This window comes from Scyliorhinus canicula, chromosome 7, assembly GCF_902713615.1.
Source record: "Scyliorhinus canicula chromosome 7, sScyCan1.1, whole genome shotgun sequence".
In the NCBI taxonomy this organism is placed as follows: domain Eukaryota; kingdom Metazoa; phylum Chordata; class Chondrichthyes; order Carcharhiniformes; family Scyliorhinidae; genus Scyliorhinus; species Scyliorhinus canicula.
This window is the reverse complement of record NC_052152.1, coordinates 159,815,668-159,832,418: the sequence shown is the minus strand read 5'-3', so window position 1 is coordinate 159,832,418 and position 16,751 is coordinate 159,815,668. Positions and strand designations below refer to the sequence as shown.

The window sequence follows — 16,751 nt, the reverse complement described above, 5'->3', positions numbered from 1 at the left end:
GCATGCTCTTTGCAAACATTTTAACGCTTTCCTTACTGTTGCCAAAACTCCAAGTTCAGGACCCCGAGGAGCTAATTTTAACTCATCAGGCAGAACTACCAGGGAGTATGTTACAAAAGTTAAAACAGAATCAAACAGTTCGGCAGATATCAGATACAAGAATAGGACATTCAACCTCACGTTTGTGCCACCATTGGGTCAGAATATGGCTGACTTGCATCTTTTGGTTCTGTGACCTACAAATTCTGACAAAAATCTAGCAATTGAAGTATTTTTCTTAAAGTATTTAAACCCTTTGCAATTTCATTTTATTTCTTCTTTTCTAAACTGCCAGTTTTCTCAGAGCACCTAGATATTATCCAAAACACAAAACAAAGAGGAAAATATTTACTATACACTTTAAACAGAAGCAGACAAGAGCAACAGCAGAGGGAAAATCTGCAAAAATCATGTTCAGCTGATGAGTAGAGAGCCAGTGTGTGATTTTTCAGGTTTAAAAAAGTCATCTACTTAATGTTAACAAAAACAGGCTACCTAATTTTAAGAACCACATAAAACAGGCTAGGTGTGTCAGGACAGCAAGACCACATCTGCCAGAAATGTGTCTGCCTTTGGTCACTGGCTCAGCATCATTGAGAGATCATGGCCTTATACAGACGTCATGAAGCCAGGTAGATTTGGGAGAGAGGTTAAAAAGGAAGCCCCACAGACATTGGTCCAATCCAACAAGTACTTGTCACCTGTGTGAACTTGCAGGAAGACTACGAAGGGGAAATCCACAATGCAGACTCAGTCATGTGGTCCAGAAAACCTTTCCAGGGTAGGGGAGGCAGGGAGGGAGCAGACCAGAAATGTGGTAATAATATGGGGTTCTATAAGTCGGGGAGGGGATTAGATGAACAAGTCTTATTGATATGTGTTAGAGGGATATTGCAAGGCAGCTGGAGATGAATTTGAAAGGGAGGAGGAAAATCCAGAAGCTATGGTAGTCCATGTTGGAATGAGCAATATGGGTAGGAACAGGGAACCTTTCGGAGTATCTGGAAGTAGGTACTTAATTAAGCAGGTAATAATTTCTGGATTATTGTCTGAAACACATGCACAATAGCATGTAAACAGGCTGCAATATGATAATGATCTGATCTGCTTTGTTTTGTGATGTTGATTGAAGGATAAATATTGGCCAAAACATCTTTAATAACTCCCATGCTCTTCTTTGAAATAATGTCATGGGATCTCACGTCCTCATCAGGGGACAAACAGGGAATCAGTTTAAATATCATATCTGAAAGTCTGACAGTGCAGCACTGCCTCAGTACCATATTGGAGCATCAAACTTGATTTTTGAGAATTAGATCAGTGTCCTAAAAGTAAATAGGAAAGAGCTGAAGGTCTAAAACTAAAAAAGGAGGGAGGTGGGGTTTACAAGAAATGAAACAAGCCTAAATATAAACTGAATAATATAGGACAGCACAGGACTGACTAAACACAGAGAGGACTAGGTGGCCAGGAAATTAATAGAGTTATGGAACACACGGTTAAAAATAGACAGAGACTATTAAAAATTGGCTAAACTGTCTGTACAACAATGCATACAGTGCCTGCAGCAGAGGAACTGAAGGCAATAATGTTTGGGCAGCACAAGTGCATAGCACTGTGGCTTCGCAGCGCCTGGGTTCCAGGTTTGATTTCCTGCCGGGTCACTGTCTGTGCGGAGCCTCCATGTTCTCCCCATGTCTGCGTGGGTTTCCTCCGGGTGCTCTGGTTTCCTCCCACAGTCCAAAGATGTGGTTAGGTGGATTGGCCATGCTAAATTACCCTTAATGCCCAAAAAAGGTTAGGAGAGGTTATTGGGTTACGGGGATAGGGTGGAAGTGAGGGCTTAAGTGGGTCGGTGCAGACTTGATGGGCTGAATGGCCTCCTTCTGCACTGTATGTTCTATGTTCTAATGTGTTGCGAGGAACTAGACATAGCAAAGATGACCAAGGCATGGCTACAGAAAAATCAAGGCTGGGCATTAAACATTGCAGAGGATAGCATATTTAGAAAAAATAGAGGGAAAATAGGGAGGTGAACTTTAATAATAATCTTTATTGTCACAAGTAGGCTCACATTAACACCACAATGAAGAGAGAGAAAGAGAGAAAGAGAGAAAGAGAGAGAGAGAGAGAGAGAGAGAGAGAACTGATCGAACATTGAAAAATAAAACGGTGACATTATTAGCAGTAATGAACTGGGACAATAATAGGAAATCATTTAAAAGTGTTCAACAAAATCAAAGAAAAAATATATTCCATGGGGCAACACAGTGACACAAAGGTTAACACTGCTGCCTCATGGCACCGAGGCCCCAGGTTCGATCCCAGACCCTGGTCATTGTCCGTGTGGAATTTGTACATTCTCCTCATGTCTGCGTGGGTCTCACCCCCACAATCCAAAGATGAGCAGGGTAATTGACCATGCTAAATTGCCCCTTAATTGGGAAAAAAATAATTTGGTACGCTAAGTCTATAAAAAAGATATATTCCACTAAAAAACAAAAACAAACTAAATTGAGTCATAGATGAATAAAAGACAAGGGAAAATTGAGATATGCACTAAGTATATGCAGTGGTGAGCATGGCAAGGATAATTAGGAGAGAAGTCAAAAAAGTTTGGAAATCAAAAAGGAACCAAGAAATTAAAATTATGAAAGTACATAAACCAAAACAGTTAAATATTTTACAGCTACATAAATTTAAAAAAGAAAGTTGGAATGGGAATAGAGCCACTAAGGGATGGACATTCCATGACAAAAGTCACAGCAGTAGCAATATGGAAGAAATGTTACTTATTTTGCTTCAGTTTTTTAACAGGGACACAGGTTAGGTGGGCATGCTACCAGATGATGAAATTAGAAATAATATTGCTGCATTCAAAATAGAGAACTATCAAACCAACTAATTAAATACAGAGTATAAAAACCTCTGGTTTGGATGGATTGCATCCATGCATTTTAAAAGAATCGGGAAAAGATGCGCGTCACTAATACACATATTCAATAATTCATTAGAGAAAGACAGTGTCAGAGAGCTGGCAGATAACCAAGATAATATTTACATTCAAGAAGGGAGATAGAACATGTCCAGAGAATTGTAGACCAATCAACTGAATAATGGTGTTCGAAAAAATAATGGAATCCCTACAAAGGAAGAGAATAGAAAAACACCCAGAAACCAAAAATTAAGGAAAAGTCTTTAAGGAGTTGACAGAGTGGACAAAAGTAATGCAGTAGAATTTAAAAAGGCTTTCTTGTCAAGTGCCAGATAATAGATGAATAAATAAAGTCAGAGCATGCGAAGTCAGGGGACGAGTAACAGAATTAATAGCTAGCTAACATCAAGCTAAATGCAGAATTCGGTAAAGGATAGCTATTCAGAGTCACAGCAGGTGGAAGACGGAGTCCGACCAAGATACATGGTGGGACCACTGTCGTTCACAATTTATATTAATATTCTGACTTTGGAATCAGAAACCAGTTTTAAATGTTTGGATGAAACACATTTGGGGTAGGGTGTGGCAGTTATAATCAATACGGAGGAGAAGGATGACAGATTACAAGATGACATTAATAAACTTACAGAATGGGCAGATAATTGGCAAATAGATCAAATGAATTTTAAAACATGAATAAAACATTCTGGCAGTAAAAATGAAGCCACATAGTATTTGGTAACTTAGAATCTTAGCAGTGTATAGGAACAAGGGATTCCAGCGTGCACTTCAAAAATCACTAAAATCAGTGACACAATAAGGCCATTAAAAAGAAAGTATTGATTAGGGTTTATTTCTAGACTAGAAATGAAAAGTAAAGTTATGCCAAAGTTGCTTTGAGCTCTGGTGATATCACAATGTACAGTTCTGGTCCCATATAATACGCAGACACCGGAGAAGACGCAAACAGTCAATGCACATCAGGAAAAGCAAGCTAAGTCCCTTCTTTTGTGAAAAGATCATGGAGGGTTGATCAAATAGAGGTCTTTCTTTTAATTAATTTATTTTTAATAAATTTAGAGTAGCCAGTTCATTTTTTCCTATTATGGGGCAATTTAGTGTGGCCAATCCACCTACCCTGCACATCTTTGGGTTGTGAGGGCGAAACCCATGCAAACACGGGGAGAATGTACAAACTCCACATGGACAGTGACCTAGAGCCGGGATCGAAACTGGGACCACGGTGCTATGATATAGCAGTGCTAACCACTGTGCCACTATGCTGCCCTTTCAAATAGAGGTCTTGATAATTATGAAATGATTGAATAAGTAGATGCAATTTTCACTTGTAGAGAAGTGCAAAAGCAGTCAATATAAGATACTTGCAAGAGATCAAATCAAGAATTCAGAAGAAGTTTCTTTAACAGAGTGGTGAGAACATCAAGGAGTGGTCGAGATAAATATTTCAACACTGAAGAGGAGGCTCGATAATTAAGAGGGAGAAAGAAATAGAAGGTGATACCGAGGAGTTAGATGCTCATGTGGAACATAAATGCCAGCATGGATTAGCTGGGCAGAATGGCCTGTTCCTGTACAATTATTATATCTGAACTTGAGGCCTGTTCAACATCAAGATGGGGCGTGTGAAACATAAAACAGCCCAGGTCTTTTTCTAATTTACTGAAGGAGATAACTCCACTCGCTTTTTTCACTCCAGCTGCCTTGGGATAGTGATATTTTAGAGTCCCTATAAATTTACAATGACTTGGTTTCAAAACAAGTTAATCAAATTTGCAGATGTGAAGATTGGGAGAGCTTGCAATTGAATCTAAAGAGACAGGCAGGAGCTTACAAAATTCATGAGGTTAAAATATACAAATGGACAGATAGGGCACTGAAAAAAACAAAGATTATAGCTGCAAAGTATTGTATTTAGGAATACAAAATAATCAACATAATTACTTGAATGGGAGCAAAACATCAAAAAGGTGAAGCTGAAAGAGATCTGGAATTTTTAGTAGACTCAGCAACTAAACCGACAAAATAAATAGTACGCTAATTATTCACCAAACTGTAAAGTTTAAGCAGGAAGTCCTAATCTGGTCCGGTCACACACCTTCAACATCACGTAATAAAGACAGAAGTTGTGAGAATTTACGGCAGACCCATTAGCAGTTACATGAAGAAAACAAAATAAATTCCACAGTAGAAACATTAGCCCATTTCCCATAACAGATAATGGCAAACATGTGCTTTTCAGCACATTTTAATTTTCAGTATCGTTCGTCCTGAATTCTACAGTATGAGAATTAACGCAGTCCAGAAGGGGGGCCAGCAGATACAAAACGGATCTCTCACAGTTAGAGTACTGAGGTGTAAGGCTTGAAAAAGTGGGGCGCTTCATTTTCAAATAAAGAAATTGAGGGAGAACTACAAAGATTAAAAAAGTAAATGCAATAAAATTTTATAGCACAAGAAGTGGTCATGCAGGTCACCGCAGCTAAAAAAACAATCCATTAATCTAAATCTTCTGTCTCTTCTTCAAATTATTTTAAATTATCCACCCCCCCTATAACTGCTAACTAAAGTGACTCATCTTGGACATTCATCTTCAGACTGCCTCTTTATCCTCTCTTGGCATCCTTTCTGAAAGACAGTATCCTAAACTAGATGCAATATTTTAACTGCAGTCTAAGTAATGTTTTGCACAGGTTCAACATGAGCTTTTTACCACATTTTAAATTCTTTCTCCCACTTTAAACATTTGAGTGCCTAAATCAAGTGTCTACTCTTTTACAAGTTTTATAAGTTGATACTCAATTGCTCCTCCTACTCTTTGACCCAACATTGAATTTCAACTGATATCTCTTTGCTAAACCGACTTTCACCCAAAGCTGCTTACAGTCTCCTCTGGGTAAGCTAATGATGGACTTAATATTGACCCCAGCGAGACACCACCATTTACAATCTAATTGGCGAAACGTTTGATTCATCACCATCATTTTCTATCTTCTGGTTAGCTTACTATCCATGTTTCCACATTCCTTTTATCATGTATTTCCATTTTTATGAAATAGATTCCTAGGTAGGTCTTGCAAACATCCAAAAAACAAAGTAAGAGTAGAAGTAAGCTATTCTGCCCCTCGAACCTGCTCTGCCATTCAATAAAATCATGGCTGATCATTTGTGGTTCAAGTTGCACATTCCCATATAACTCCAATAACCTCAATTTCCTGAAGGAATAAGAATCCATCTACCTTATCTGTAAAAATATTCAGTGATCCTGCTTCCACTGACACAGAGTTCCCAAGTCGCACAACCTCAGAAAAACATTCTCCTACTCTCTATACTATAAGGGCGACCCCTAATTTTAAAGCAGTGCCGCCTAATGCTGGACTCCGCAACAAGAGAAAATGTCCTTTCCAAGTCCACCTTGTCAAGATCATTCAGGATCTCATACACTACAATCAAGTCACCCCTCACTCTTTTAAATTCCAGTGGAAACAAGCCCAGCCTACCCTCATAAGACAAGCTGCGCATTCCAAGTTATCAATCTCATAACCCAGTTGTTTTATTTTCTTCTCTCATACCTTCTGAACTGCCACCAACACACTTACATCCTTCCTTCCTTAAATAAGGAGACCATAACTACATAGTATTTGAGATGTGGTTAAAACTATTAAATTGAAAGAACCTTAAGCACTTTCTGCAAATTCACACCCACTATACTTCTTTTATCAATACAATTAATTATTTCCACATATTTTTAAAAAAATGATCAATTCATTATTTTTAAAAATAAATTTAAGATTACCCAATTAATTTTTTCCAATTAAGGGGCAATTTAGCATGGCCAATCTACCGAGACAATATACCCATGACTGTATTGACAAGTAGTTGGTGATCGAGACTGGCATCATGGTAGAGACACTACGTACATTTTTTAAAAATAATAAATTTAGAGTACCCGATTCATTTTTTCCAATTAAGGAGCAATTTAGCATGGCTAATCCACCTACCCCACACATCTGTGTTATGGGGGTGAAACCCATGCAAACACAGGGAGAATGTGCAAACACCACACGGACAATGACCCAAAGCCAGGATCGAACTGGCACCTAGGCGCCGTGAGGTCGCAGTGCTAACCACTGTACTACCGCACTGCCTTGAACAATTCATTATATCTCAGATTCCGACATCTAGAAATTAATTCACCCCTGATGTCAAGCTAATTGGTTTATAGCTAGTTACACTGTTAAGCCTTTCCTCCCTTCTTGAACAGGAGTGCTATGTTAGTGACCCTGCAGTCCTCTGGCATAAAATGTCTGAAACACTGTGGTTGAAGTTTCTACCATTTCCTCAGTGTTACAGGGTGCATGCCATCAGGGCCCACACAATACCTTTTCCCACTCTGAATTGCGCCAATTTCTTATCCAATTGTTTTATTTTCTTCTCTCATACCTTCTCATTCTCACTATCCCAATCTTGTATGGAAACTAAGGCAAGTACTCGTATCACATCCATTGCCTCACTTAGGAAACTATACTCTCATTACTAACCAACTTCATTTAAAAAAAACGTATGCTGTTAAAACTCTTCAAAGTTATTTTATGCTGCTTTCATAGCCCCATCTACAGAAAATATAAATCCAGAAGACGATTACAAATTGAACTGCATATTTCCGATAAGGTTCTGGATGGAGATTGCAAAGTGGACCCTCCCACACAAGTACACCAGAAAACCCACGCGTGTATTTTACAAACGCATGATTGAACTTTACAGCCTCGACCTTCCAGCGGCCCCAAATCAAACTTACATTTAAAATAAATTTGAAATGGTGGACTTAAATGTGATACACAAGATAGCAATTTGACACTCAAGGTAAAAGGTTCTCCAAAACAGTTCTAATAAATGTTGTGGAACAGACTACCACTTGTAGTTTCACAGCAGCTGAAAGTAAAAGAAAATAGCTTGTGCCTGGATTAGATAAAATGACGATGAGGGAGGGAAATTGCCACCACACTTCCCAATTAAACTGGAAATACCTAAAGCGAAGTTTATAGTGATAAAAAGGCGAGGTTTTGGAGGGGAAAAGTAGGGGGCGGGGAATGCTCCTCCACAAGGGAGGAGGACGCTGGCCTGCGTAGGTTACGTTATGTACGGACAAAAAACCCACAAAAAAAAGGATGAAAGCGGCGCAGCCTCACCCAGAAGAGGCAACAGGCAGACAGGCGAGAGCAGCAGTAACACCACAACCTGCCCCTTAACGAGCTGAGCAAGGCGGGCATAACTAGGATGGCGTTTTATATCCGATAAGAAAACAACAAAGGTTTTAGTTCAGATTAAAAGGCGCTTCCTCTTTCTCCCCCTTCCGCTGACTAATCCGGTAGGCCGCCCGGTGGGGGCCGTTGACAGATCCCAGTTTCCTCAATGTAAACGCAAAGCACTCGAGGTCTCCCCCAAAACAAACAGCAGCTCGTTCCCAACCAGTCCGCACCCCCTTCACATCCCATCCCCTCCAGTCAGCCAAGACACCGCATTAGGACCCAGGAGGCGTCCCCTCCCGCCTAACCAGGTCGAGCCGAAGCCCCCGTAAAGCGGGGAGGGGGAAGAGCTGGAAGAGGAACGGTGCCCGCACCCTCTGCCCTCCACTCACTCTTACTCCCGGTGGTCGCCATCTTGTGTCGCTACCGGTCGCTGCTGACCTCCTCCGGTCGTGACGTCACTAAACGCGGGAACAGTCCGCGGGGGCGGCGACGTCTCCGTCCGCGCGCCCCCTGGCCTCAGCGTCATTTGTGCGCTGCGCGGTGCAACTTGCGCCGCCCATCGCGAGCGCGGACGTTTTGTGTGTGTGCGCGCGCGCCCCCTTCCGCGGGTACGGCGCCGTAGTGCGCGCGCACCGTGCTGCTTTCTTCAGGCGGTCCCCACTCCGCTCATTCACTGAATCATCACTACAAGAGTGCACTCAAGCATTGCAACTGAATGTACCTGAAAACATACAGTCCAAGATATACATAATGTAATTGACTAGACAAAGAACTATTTCAATGGAAACCAACTTAGCCCAGATAATTGGAAAAATTGAGATAAGAATGAACAACAGGAAATATTGAAACACAAGATGCTTGGAGTGCAAACTGGATAAAATGGCATATTAAAGTATTTTTTGTGGCTACAAAAGCAGGTCAGAAGCTGGGAATTCAGCAGAGAGTAATTCACACCTGACCTCCCCAAAGCCTCTCCACCATCTGCAAGGCACAATTCAGGAGCGAGATGGGATACTCTCCACTTGCCTGGATGAGTGCAGCACAAAGCAGTCCACTTACTTGACATTCCACCACCGTAAACATTTATTCCCTCCATCACCAATGTACATGGCAGCTGTGTGAACAATCTACAAGATGCACTGCAGGTTCCTCTTACAGAACCTTCCAAACCTGTGCCCTCTACCACCTAGAAAGACAAGGGCAGCAGATGCATGGGAACATTACTACCAGCAAGATTGTCTTCAAGCCACACAACATCCTGTGTTGGAACTATATCACCATTCCTTTACTTTAAAAAAAAAAGGTATCTAATTCATTTTCCCCCCAATTTAGCATGGCCAATCCACCTATGACTGCCCCTCTCCCGCAGCTACATTCACAGCCATGTGTCCCTAGAAAGGGACCATGCAGTGTCCACAGGCACTATCGAGGCCTTCCATGCCCAGTGGGCACCGCAGGGGTTGGGGTGCTTTATTGACCCCTTTAAGTGAACTCTTATTTGATAGTTTTAAGTTTCCGTTGATCTTTGTTATATTCGGGCAGTGCCTTTAACAGACACGGCCCATTTTTGCTTTGTCCCCAAGTTTGTTTCCTTTCTTCTATTTTGTTGGTGGTCTTCAAAAGAGTGGCCGATCCACCAACTCCACACATCTTTGGGTTGTAGGGGCGAGATCAATGCAGACACAGAGAGAATGTGCAAACTCCACACGGACAGTGACCTCATCACTCCTTTACTGTTGCTGGGTCAAAATCCTGGAACTCCTGAATAGTACAGTGGTGCACCCAAGCCAGCCATTCAAGAAGACAGCTCACTACCGTTTTCACAAGGACAATTAGGAATGAGCAATAAATGCTGGCCTAGCCACCAATGCCCACATCCAACAAGTTACTAAAAGCTAAAATGAGACTTAAAAAATTATATATGACAATTCTCGTAATATAAAAGTCAAGCAGAATATGGAAAATGAACTTTTTAAAAAATCACTTTCACGATACGGGCGATGCCAAGCCCAACATGGCCATCCCTAGTTTCCTTTGAGAAGGTTGTGGTTAACCTTGAGCCACTACAGTCCACGTGGGGAATATATTCCCGGTCTGGTTCAATAGGTAGTTCAAGGATTTTGGTCCAGTAATAACCCACATAACTAACCTCTGTACATCAACAGATCAGGTTCTTATTAACAAAAGTAATACCATGCTTCATCCAATTCTTCAGTTACTGATGAAAATGATTATTCCAGGCTTCTTTCTCCACCTTCACAAAGTGAGAGAATCTCCTGGATGTGTTTGTTTCAAAGATCAAGAACATCCACCAGTCTGCCTTTTCTTTCTCGGTCCTCTCCTCTAGTTTCACCTCCATATCAGACAACCTTCCCATCAGAGCTTCACCAATCTCCTCTCTTTCGTTAGGTGTACCTGCATTTTCAAGATATCACGCAACCATCCCTCTTCAGCTCAAAGTTGGCTAATGTCAATGGATCCCTATGGCTCAGTTCCTCCAACCGTCCCATCTCCCATCATTACCCTCTACTCTATTAAAGAAAATCTACCATAATTCTTTTCATTACTCCATCTCCCTCCTTCTTTCCAATCTACAAATGGTTTTACCAATTCTTCTATCAATATAATTCAAAATTCTTTAAATTCATTTTCCAATCTACTCACACTGCTAAGACTGCCCTAGTGAAAGTGACCAACAATGCATCTCGTGATATTTATTGCAGTACTGTCCTTCCTCTACCCCACTGGTCCTCAGCAGGGTCACTCATCATTTCCTGCATAATCTTTCTTTCCAGGGCACTGCCCTGACCTAGTTCCATTCTTACTTGTCCCATAAAAACAATTGGTTCAACTGTAATGGGTCGTGCTCCTGCCCAGTGCTCCAAGGTTCCACTTTTGGCCTCTTTTTCCTTCTATGCACACATCTCGCAGCAATAACATTTGCAGACATGGGCTCATCATTTACATGTATCCAATATCCCAATGACATCTACACCTCTGATGCCATTGTGTTATCCAACTGCTTAAATCACCATCATGGTCGAGTGCAACATAATCAAGCTGAAATCATGTTCATATTTCACCGAAATTGGAAAAAGTTAGCCATCCAAGATTGTCATCTGCATACATTACACACTGTCCTTTATCAATCGTTTCTTCACCCGCCATCATACATTCAACACATGATTCTTATGAATTCTTCCCTAAATTCTAAGGTAAGATCACAGACACGGAGATAACTTCTGCGAGGTTTTCTGGATATCTGACCTGCAGTTATGTGGCTGGAATTGATAGGTCATAGGTAAAACTGAAACATTACAATTATAATCACACGAACACAGGTATGAATTATATCACACCAACACAGGTATGATGTGTAAAGCATCAGAGGTGGTGGCCACAACACAACTAGTCTGCAGTACAAATCTGTTTAAGATATTGTGGATTCAAACAATTTTTCTTGGAAACCTTCCACTTAAATTAACTTTGGTTTTCAAATACTTTTAGAATTTATTATATCTAGGTGCACACAATAGTGCCATAAAGTAGGTGTATTGGAATCCAATTCATAGTAGATAACGTTTTTTTTTTTAAGAATGACACATCCCATCTCCTGTAGGTAAAGTCACTGGACAGACACATTTCATTGCAGAAATTTTAATTTTTTCCAATCAAATTTATTTCACAATTATAAAATTACAGTAAATGTTCTCACAAGTGTCACATTTATAGTATACACTCTGAAGTTAATGGTGAGCATAATGCATAACAGGAGGAGCAGGTTCTCCTAGCCTAAAAATATAGCTGCAGCAAATCCTTTTGGAGGTGAAAAAAAAATCAAAGCTCTCAACACATGTAATAAAGCTTCAGAATTTTGACACTGCGCTGAGTTAAAGTAAGCATGATCAAGGCCAGTGGAATGGTCCCAATAATGATCAAGTACACAGATTTTTCATGGATAGCAGGGTCCTCAGCTTTGTTCCCAACTGTAATCTTAAAAATAATGTTTTTAAAATCAAAAAGTGCCATTAAAATTCATCTTCCAAATATAATAAAATCACAGACTCTGCATAGTAAATGTTGATTTGCCGTATACGTTGCATTAGCTCCTGTGCTCATTGGGAAAAAAAAAAGGAAACCTAATCATTTCAATTTAAACATTCAGTGAAATATACCTTGAATATCATGCCAGCTTTTATTCTAGCTTTGTGATGTGTGTAAGGGTTACTTCTTTAAACATGTTTTTCGATAACTTTTTACATTGATTTACATACTGGTTCTGTAGATTGCAGACCGTAAATAAGAGTCGTATTTAATTAATTTTATTTAAATATATTGCTGGTAACCATCATGCTCACTAGAAAAATGAATAAAAAATTACAAATAACCAGGCAGAGCGAAAAGGCGAATTAGAATACAGTGATACAAGACATTCAGGTTTATCTATTAAGTTCTGCTAAAACTTGGGAAGATAAGCTAGCAAAACAAAATTGAAAGACTGCATTAAATGCAAGCTCTGCATATGCATAAAAAGTTCTTCCAAAAACATATAAAAGTTTAAATGTCTGATAGCAGTGATAAATATTATACACATTTTAAATCCCTCATATTGGCCATATTTTTAACTTAATAATAAAAATGACAGTTTGCTCACCAGAAAATGAGCAAGAATGTTCAACAATTTGTATAGCGCTTTTTACATAGAAACACTACCAAGGCCCTTCAGAGCCAAGCCAAAGGAGGAGATAATATGGCTCACCAAACACTTGATCAAGGAGGTGGGTTTAAGGAAGTTCATAAAGTGGGGGAGGGGAGCGGCAGGGGAAACGAGGTAGAGAAGTACATGGGTTTAGGAAGGGACTTCCAAGCATGAGGTCTGGATAGCTGAAGCATAGTCATCAATGGTGGGGCAAAAGTACTGAGGGCGGAATACATAAAAGGCACGAACCAGAGTTGTTGAGAAACATTTTAGACAAGAGAAGTTTAGACAAATTGGCAAGGCCATGAAGGGATTTTAACAAGACGTTAAGAATTTTAAATTGGAAGATTGGGGGCCAACAATATGGTGATGGTAGATGAGCTGGGTCTGATGTACGATTAGGTGCTTCCTGTAAGTTGCATGGCTTACACAGAGCAGGTTGAAAGTTACGATGCAGGCTGTGCACAAATTAATGCACATCTGCAAAAATAAACTTAAGGAGCCACATAGTTAAACAAACTCTCATGCACTCCAAGAAAAGAAAATAGAGGTTACGTTTGATAAGATGTGGGCAGGAGCCTTTTGGGCGAGTTGAAGTTTATGGCTTGAAGGATGGAACTCTGGCCTGGAAAGACTGGAATAGTAGTCTGGTGGTGACAAAGGCATCAGGGTTTTAGCAGTGGATAACTTGAGGCAGAGGGGACGTTGAAGATTAATGTAGCTCTGATGGAATAAGACACAGATTGCTAGCAGTCTAATTCAATTTATGGCAATAGCCAGGGCAGCAGGCAAAGTTGATGAGGTGGGAACGGTACAGCATGCGTGTCAGGGACCAAAGGTGATGGTTCCAGAAGGTGTAGAGAGGGATAATACATCATTGCGACTTTTGTTTAACGCTGTTTTGTGTAGTGTGGCAGAATCGGATTGGGGCATTCAAACATGACATTGAAGGCAAGATAGGCATTATTTTGCAAAGCAGTGGATGACCTATATAACGACTTTACTCCCTTCAATCTATTTTCTCCTCTAGTGTCCATGGATAATAGTAGTGAGTATTTTGTCCCCAGGGAAGAGATACTAATGCCAGTTTTGACAGAAGGAAACCATTTGCAATGTCAGCTACATGCAGGCCAGAAAGGGAATTTGCATGGACAGTAGTTTAGTGGAAGTGAAGCTGAGTGTAAGGAGTCTCTTGGGCAACAGGACTTCACAAAGAGCATGAAGGTGATAGGAAAGAAAGAAAGATATGTTCACTGTTAGGGTAGAGAGGAATCAGAATGTGATTTTGGTTTGGAAGGAGAATGGAGCTGGTTGTGTGGAGGATTTTGGCAAACGGTTGGTGGTTGAGAAAATAACCTGGGCTTTCTTTGCTGTCCAGGACAACCCTGGGAAAGAGGGAGATTGTGGCAAAGGAGAATAAGGTCCATCAGTATTTAACATAATCTAGTTAGATCTGGTGATGAATGGTACAACAGTGGTTTATTGGATATATGCCAGTTGTGTTCCTTGCGCTTGAGGGTGCAAAGATGAGGACCATGGCATTGGAATCAACTTGAATGGAAAAGACCAAAAATTGTGCTGTGACCCAGGCACTTAAGTTGGATACGAAGGTGTGGTTGAGCAGAACAGTGAAATGAGGGCCAAGTGGAGGAGTCAAAAATGAGTGCTAAGGGAAGAAAGGAAGGAGAATCTTTTGGTGATTAAACTGGGGAAGAGCAGTAGCCAATGAGGATTCTAAAAAATAAAATGGCCATCAGGTGAAAAAGAGGCCAAAGTGCGATTTGATAAAGGGACTCACTGTCACTTGCTAGGTGGGGCAATGATTGAGACTTTAGCTACGGGTGGAGACTTTAGCACAATGGAAGTTTCAGTGAACGGTAGAATGCCAGTACAGTACAATTATGCACAATAAAGGTGTCAAGGAATCAGTTGAGTGAATGGACATTGTGGAAGAGAATGCAAGGTGTGATTGCTGGTCCACTGACAAAGTTCAAAGTGATGATAGTGGATGAGATGGAAAGGACTACAAGATTAGTCCTCGATAGGAAGATAGAGCAAGGGGTTGTTGGGCTGCTGCTCAAAAGGCCTTGATGGGTGTCTCAAACTTCAGAGTGTGCCAAGAGAGAGACAGAAGGAAACTGTAAGCTGCAATTGTGACATGGTAGAAAAGCAAAGTAACCAAAAGTAGAGAAATAAAAGCTGACTTGAAGGGAAGGGAACAGGAGAGCAGGGCCTGAGGGGAGGAAGGGAAGAAAGAAAAATAGAGACAGTAGGAACTGACTCAAGACTGGAGCGAGAGTCAAAAACTGTACGCAATTGATACAAATACGATAAATTGTGTATTTTTAATAAAAGAGCTAGGAACGTGGGATGTTCTAAAAACATGAATTCCCTCATTGTGGTTGAAGTGAGTAAACCCAAGAATTGGATTATGCAAATTTGCTATTCTCAGACTGGAGACACTTTATTAGTTCAAATCATGGTAACATCTCTGAGGCAGGCTCCAAGTTATCATTATAGTTGGCCTTGGCTTTATTTACAGTAATTACACGAGTACGAGTGGTATCAAAATATTCAGACAATTTTCCAGTAAAATGCAAATATTCCTTAATTCTAGAACCTGGATTCAAAAATAATTTACAAGTATTACAAATGACTTAATTTGCTATTTGGCAATTGTATTTGAAGCCATAAAACTACATGAAGCCATTTTGTCAACAGGTACTAAAAATCAAACAAAGTTAAATTTCTGATGATGTGCAAAGTATTTTATATTCCTAGATCTTATAAAGCGTTGGAATCCTGTGGCAAGGTGCTTTAAAACCTTAAAGCTTCCACAATAGTTCCAAATTGTGAAATACTGGACAGCAGAATGGAGACATTAGAAATATTAATATTGAGCCAATCCTCAATGAAAGTTAAATCCTACATTTGTAAAGTATGACTTTAAATTCAACAATAACTAGTATGCAGCAGTTTTACATTTTAACTATATATATTATATTTATATATATATATATATATAATATATATACACACATTCAAAATAATAAAGTTAAATATTTCTGGCAAACAAGTTAGTTTAAGGCCTTGTCAGTATTATAGTAGACAAAACAAGCAAGCACCATTTGGACATTGAACTTTTGTAGCAATTCCATCCCCAAGATGAAATTCCAGTATCCACAGCTATACAATTGTGTCCCTAGAACATATTTCCATTGACCTCTTTAAATGTCAAATACAACAACATTGTGTTCATGTTACATTATGTGAATGTTAATTTGAAAAACAGGCATGGCTACATAAAATGGTCACTATTCAAATGCTTTAAAGTTCTTTCAAACATCATCTTCAGATTTCTAAGAGTCCTCATTTTTGGAGTCGAATGCACTTCCATCATTTTCAGACTGCATTCAGATATTTGGCTGGTGCAATTAGTTGGCAAAAAGTAGTTTTAAAAAGTCAAAACATTGGCAAAAGGTTACTTTGTTTTCTGAGTCCACTTGAAATCATCTACTCTGGGTTTATTTCCAGTTAATGCTTGGATGATACCCTCCAGCGTTTTCCAGAATCCTATTTTCTCCAGGGGATAGTTAAGCCAACCTTAAAAAATAAATATTAAACATTAGTCCACTGAATTTTAAAAGCACCGCCATTAATACCATATACAGTTAAGTGGCATCTTTAATTAGAAAAAAAACCTATTTTCCTTCAAATATGACATTTAGCCAGAGCCTGGACCGTATACACTTAGCTTCATACTATTCATTTCACATCTGATTTCTTAGTAAAATACTAAAAAAGCTACAGA

General features: G+C 39.8%; 2 protein-coding genes across 2 annotated transcripts in view; both read right to left on the bottom strand.

The window, feature by feature from the left end:
- The window catches only part of LOC119969484 (ubiquitin-conjugating enzyme E2 variant 1-like), a 43,792-nt gene extending 35,026 nt beyond the window's left edge, over positions 1 to 8,766 (bottom strand). Inside the window, exon 1 of the mRNA XM_038803161.1 lies at positions 8,631 to 8,766. Coding sequence (XP_038659089.1) covers positions 8,631 to 8,652 — 22 coding nt within the window. The 5' untranslated portion in view covers positions 8,653 to 8,766. The remainder of the gene's footprint in view (positions 1 to 8,630) is intronic.
- A 3,116-nt stretch (positions 8,767 to 11,882) lies between these two features.
- Positions 11,883 to 16,751, bottom strand: part of LOC119969483 (plasmanylethanolamine desaturase-like) — a 34,732-nt gene continuing 29,863 nt past the window's right edge. The window contains exon 6 of the mRNA XM_038803160.1: positions 11,883 to 16,543. Within this exon, the coding sequence (XP_038659088.1) occupies positions 16,422 to 16,543 (122 nt within the window). The 3' untranslated portion in view covers positions 11,883 to 16,421. The remainder of the gene's footprint in view (positions 16,544 to 16,751) is intronic.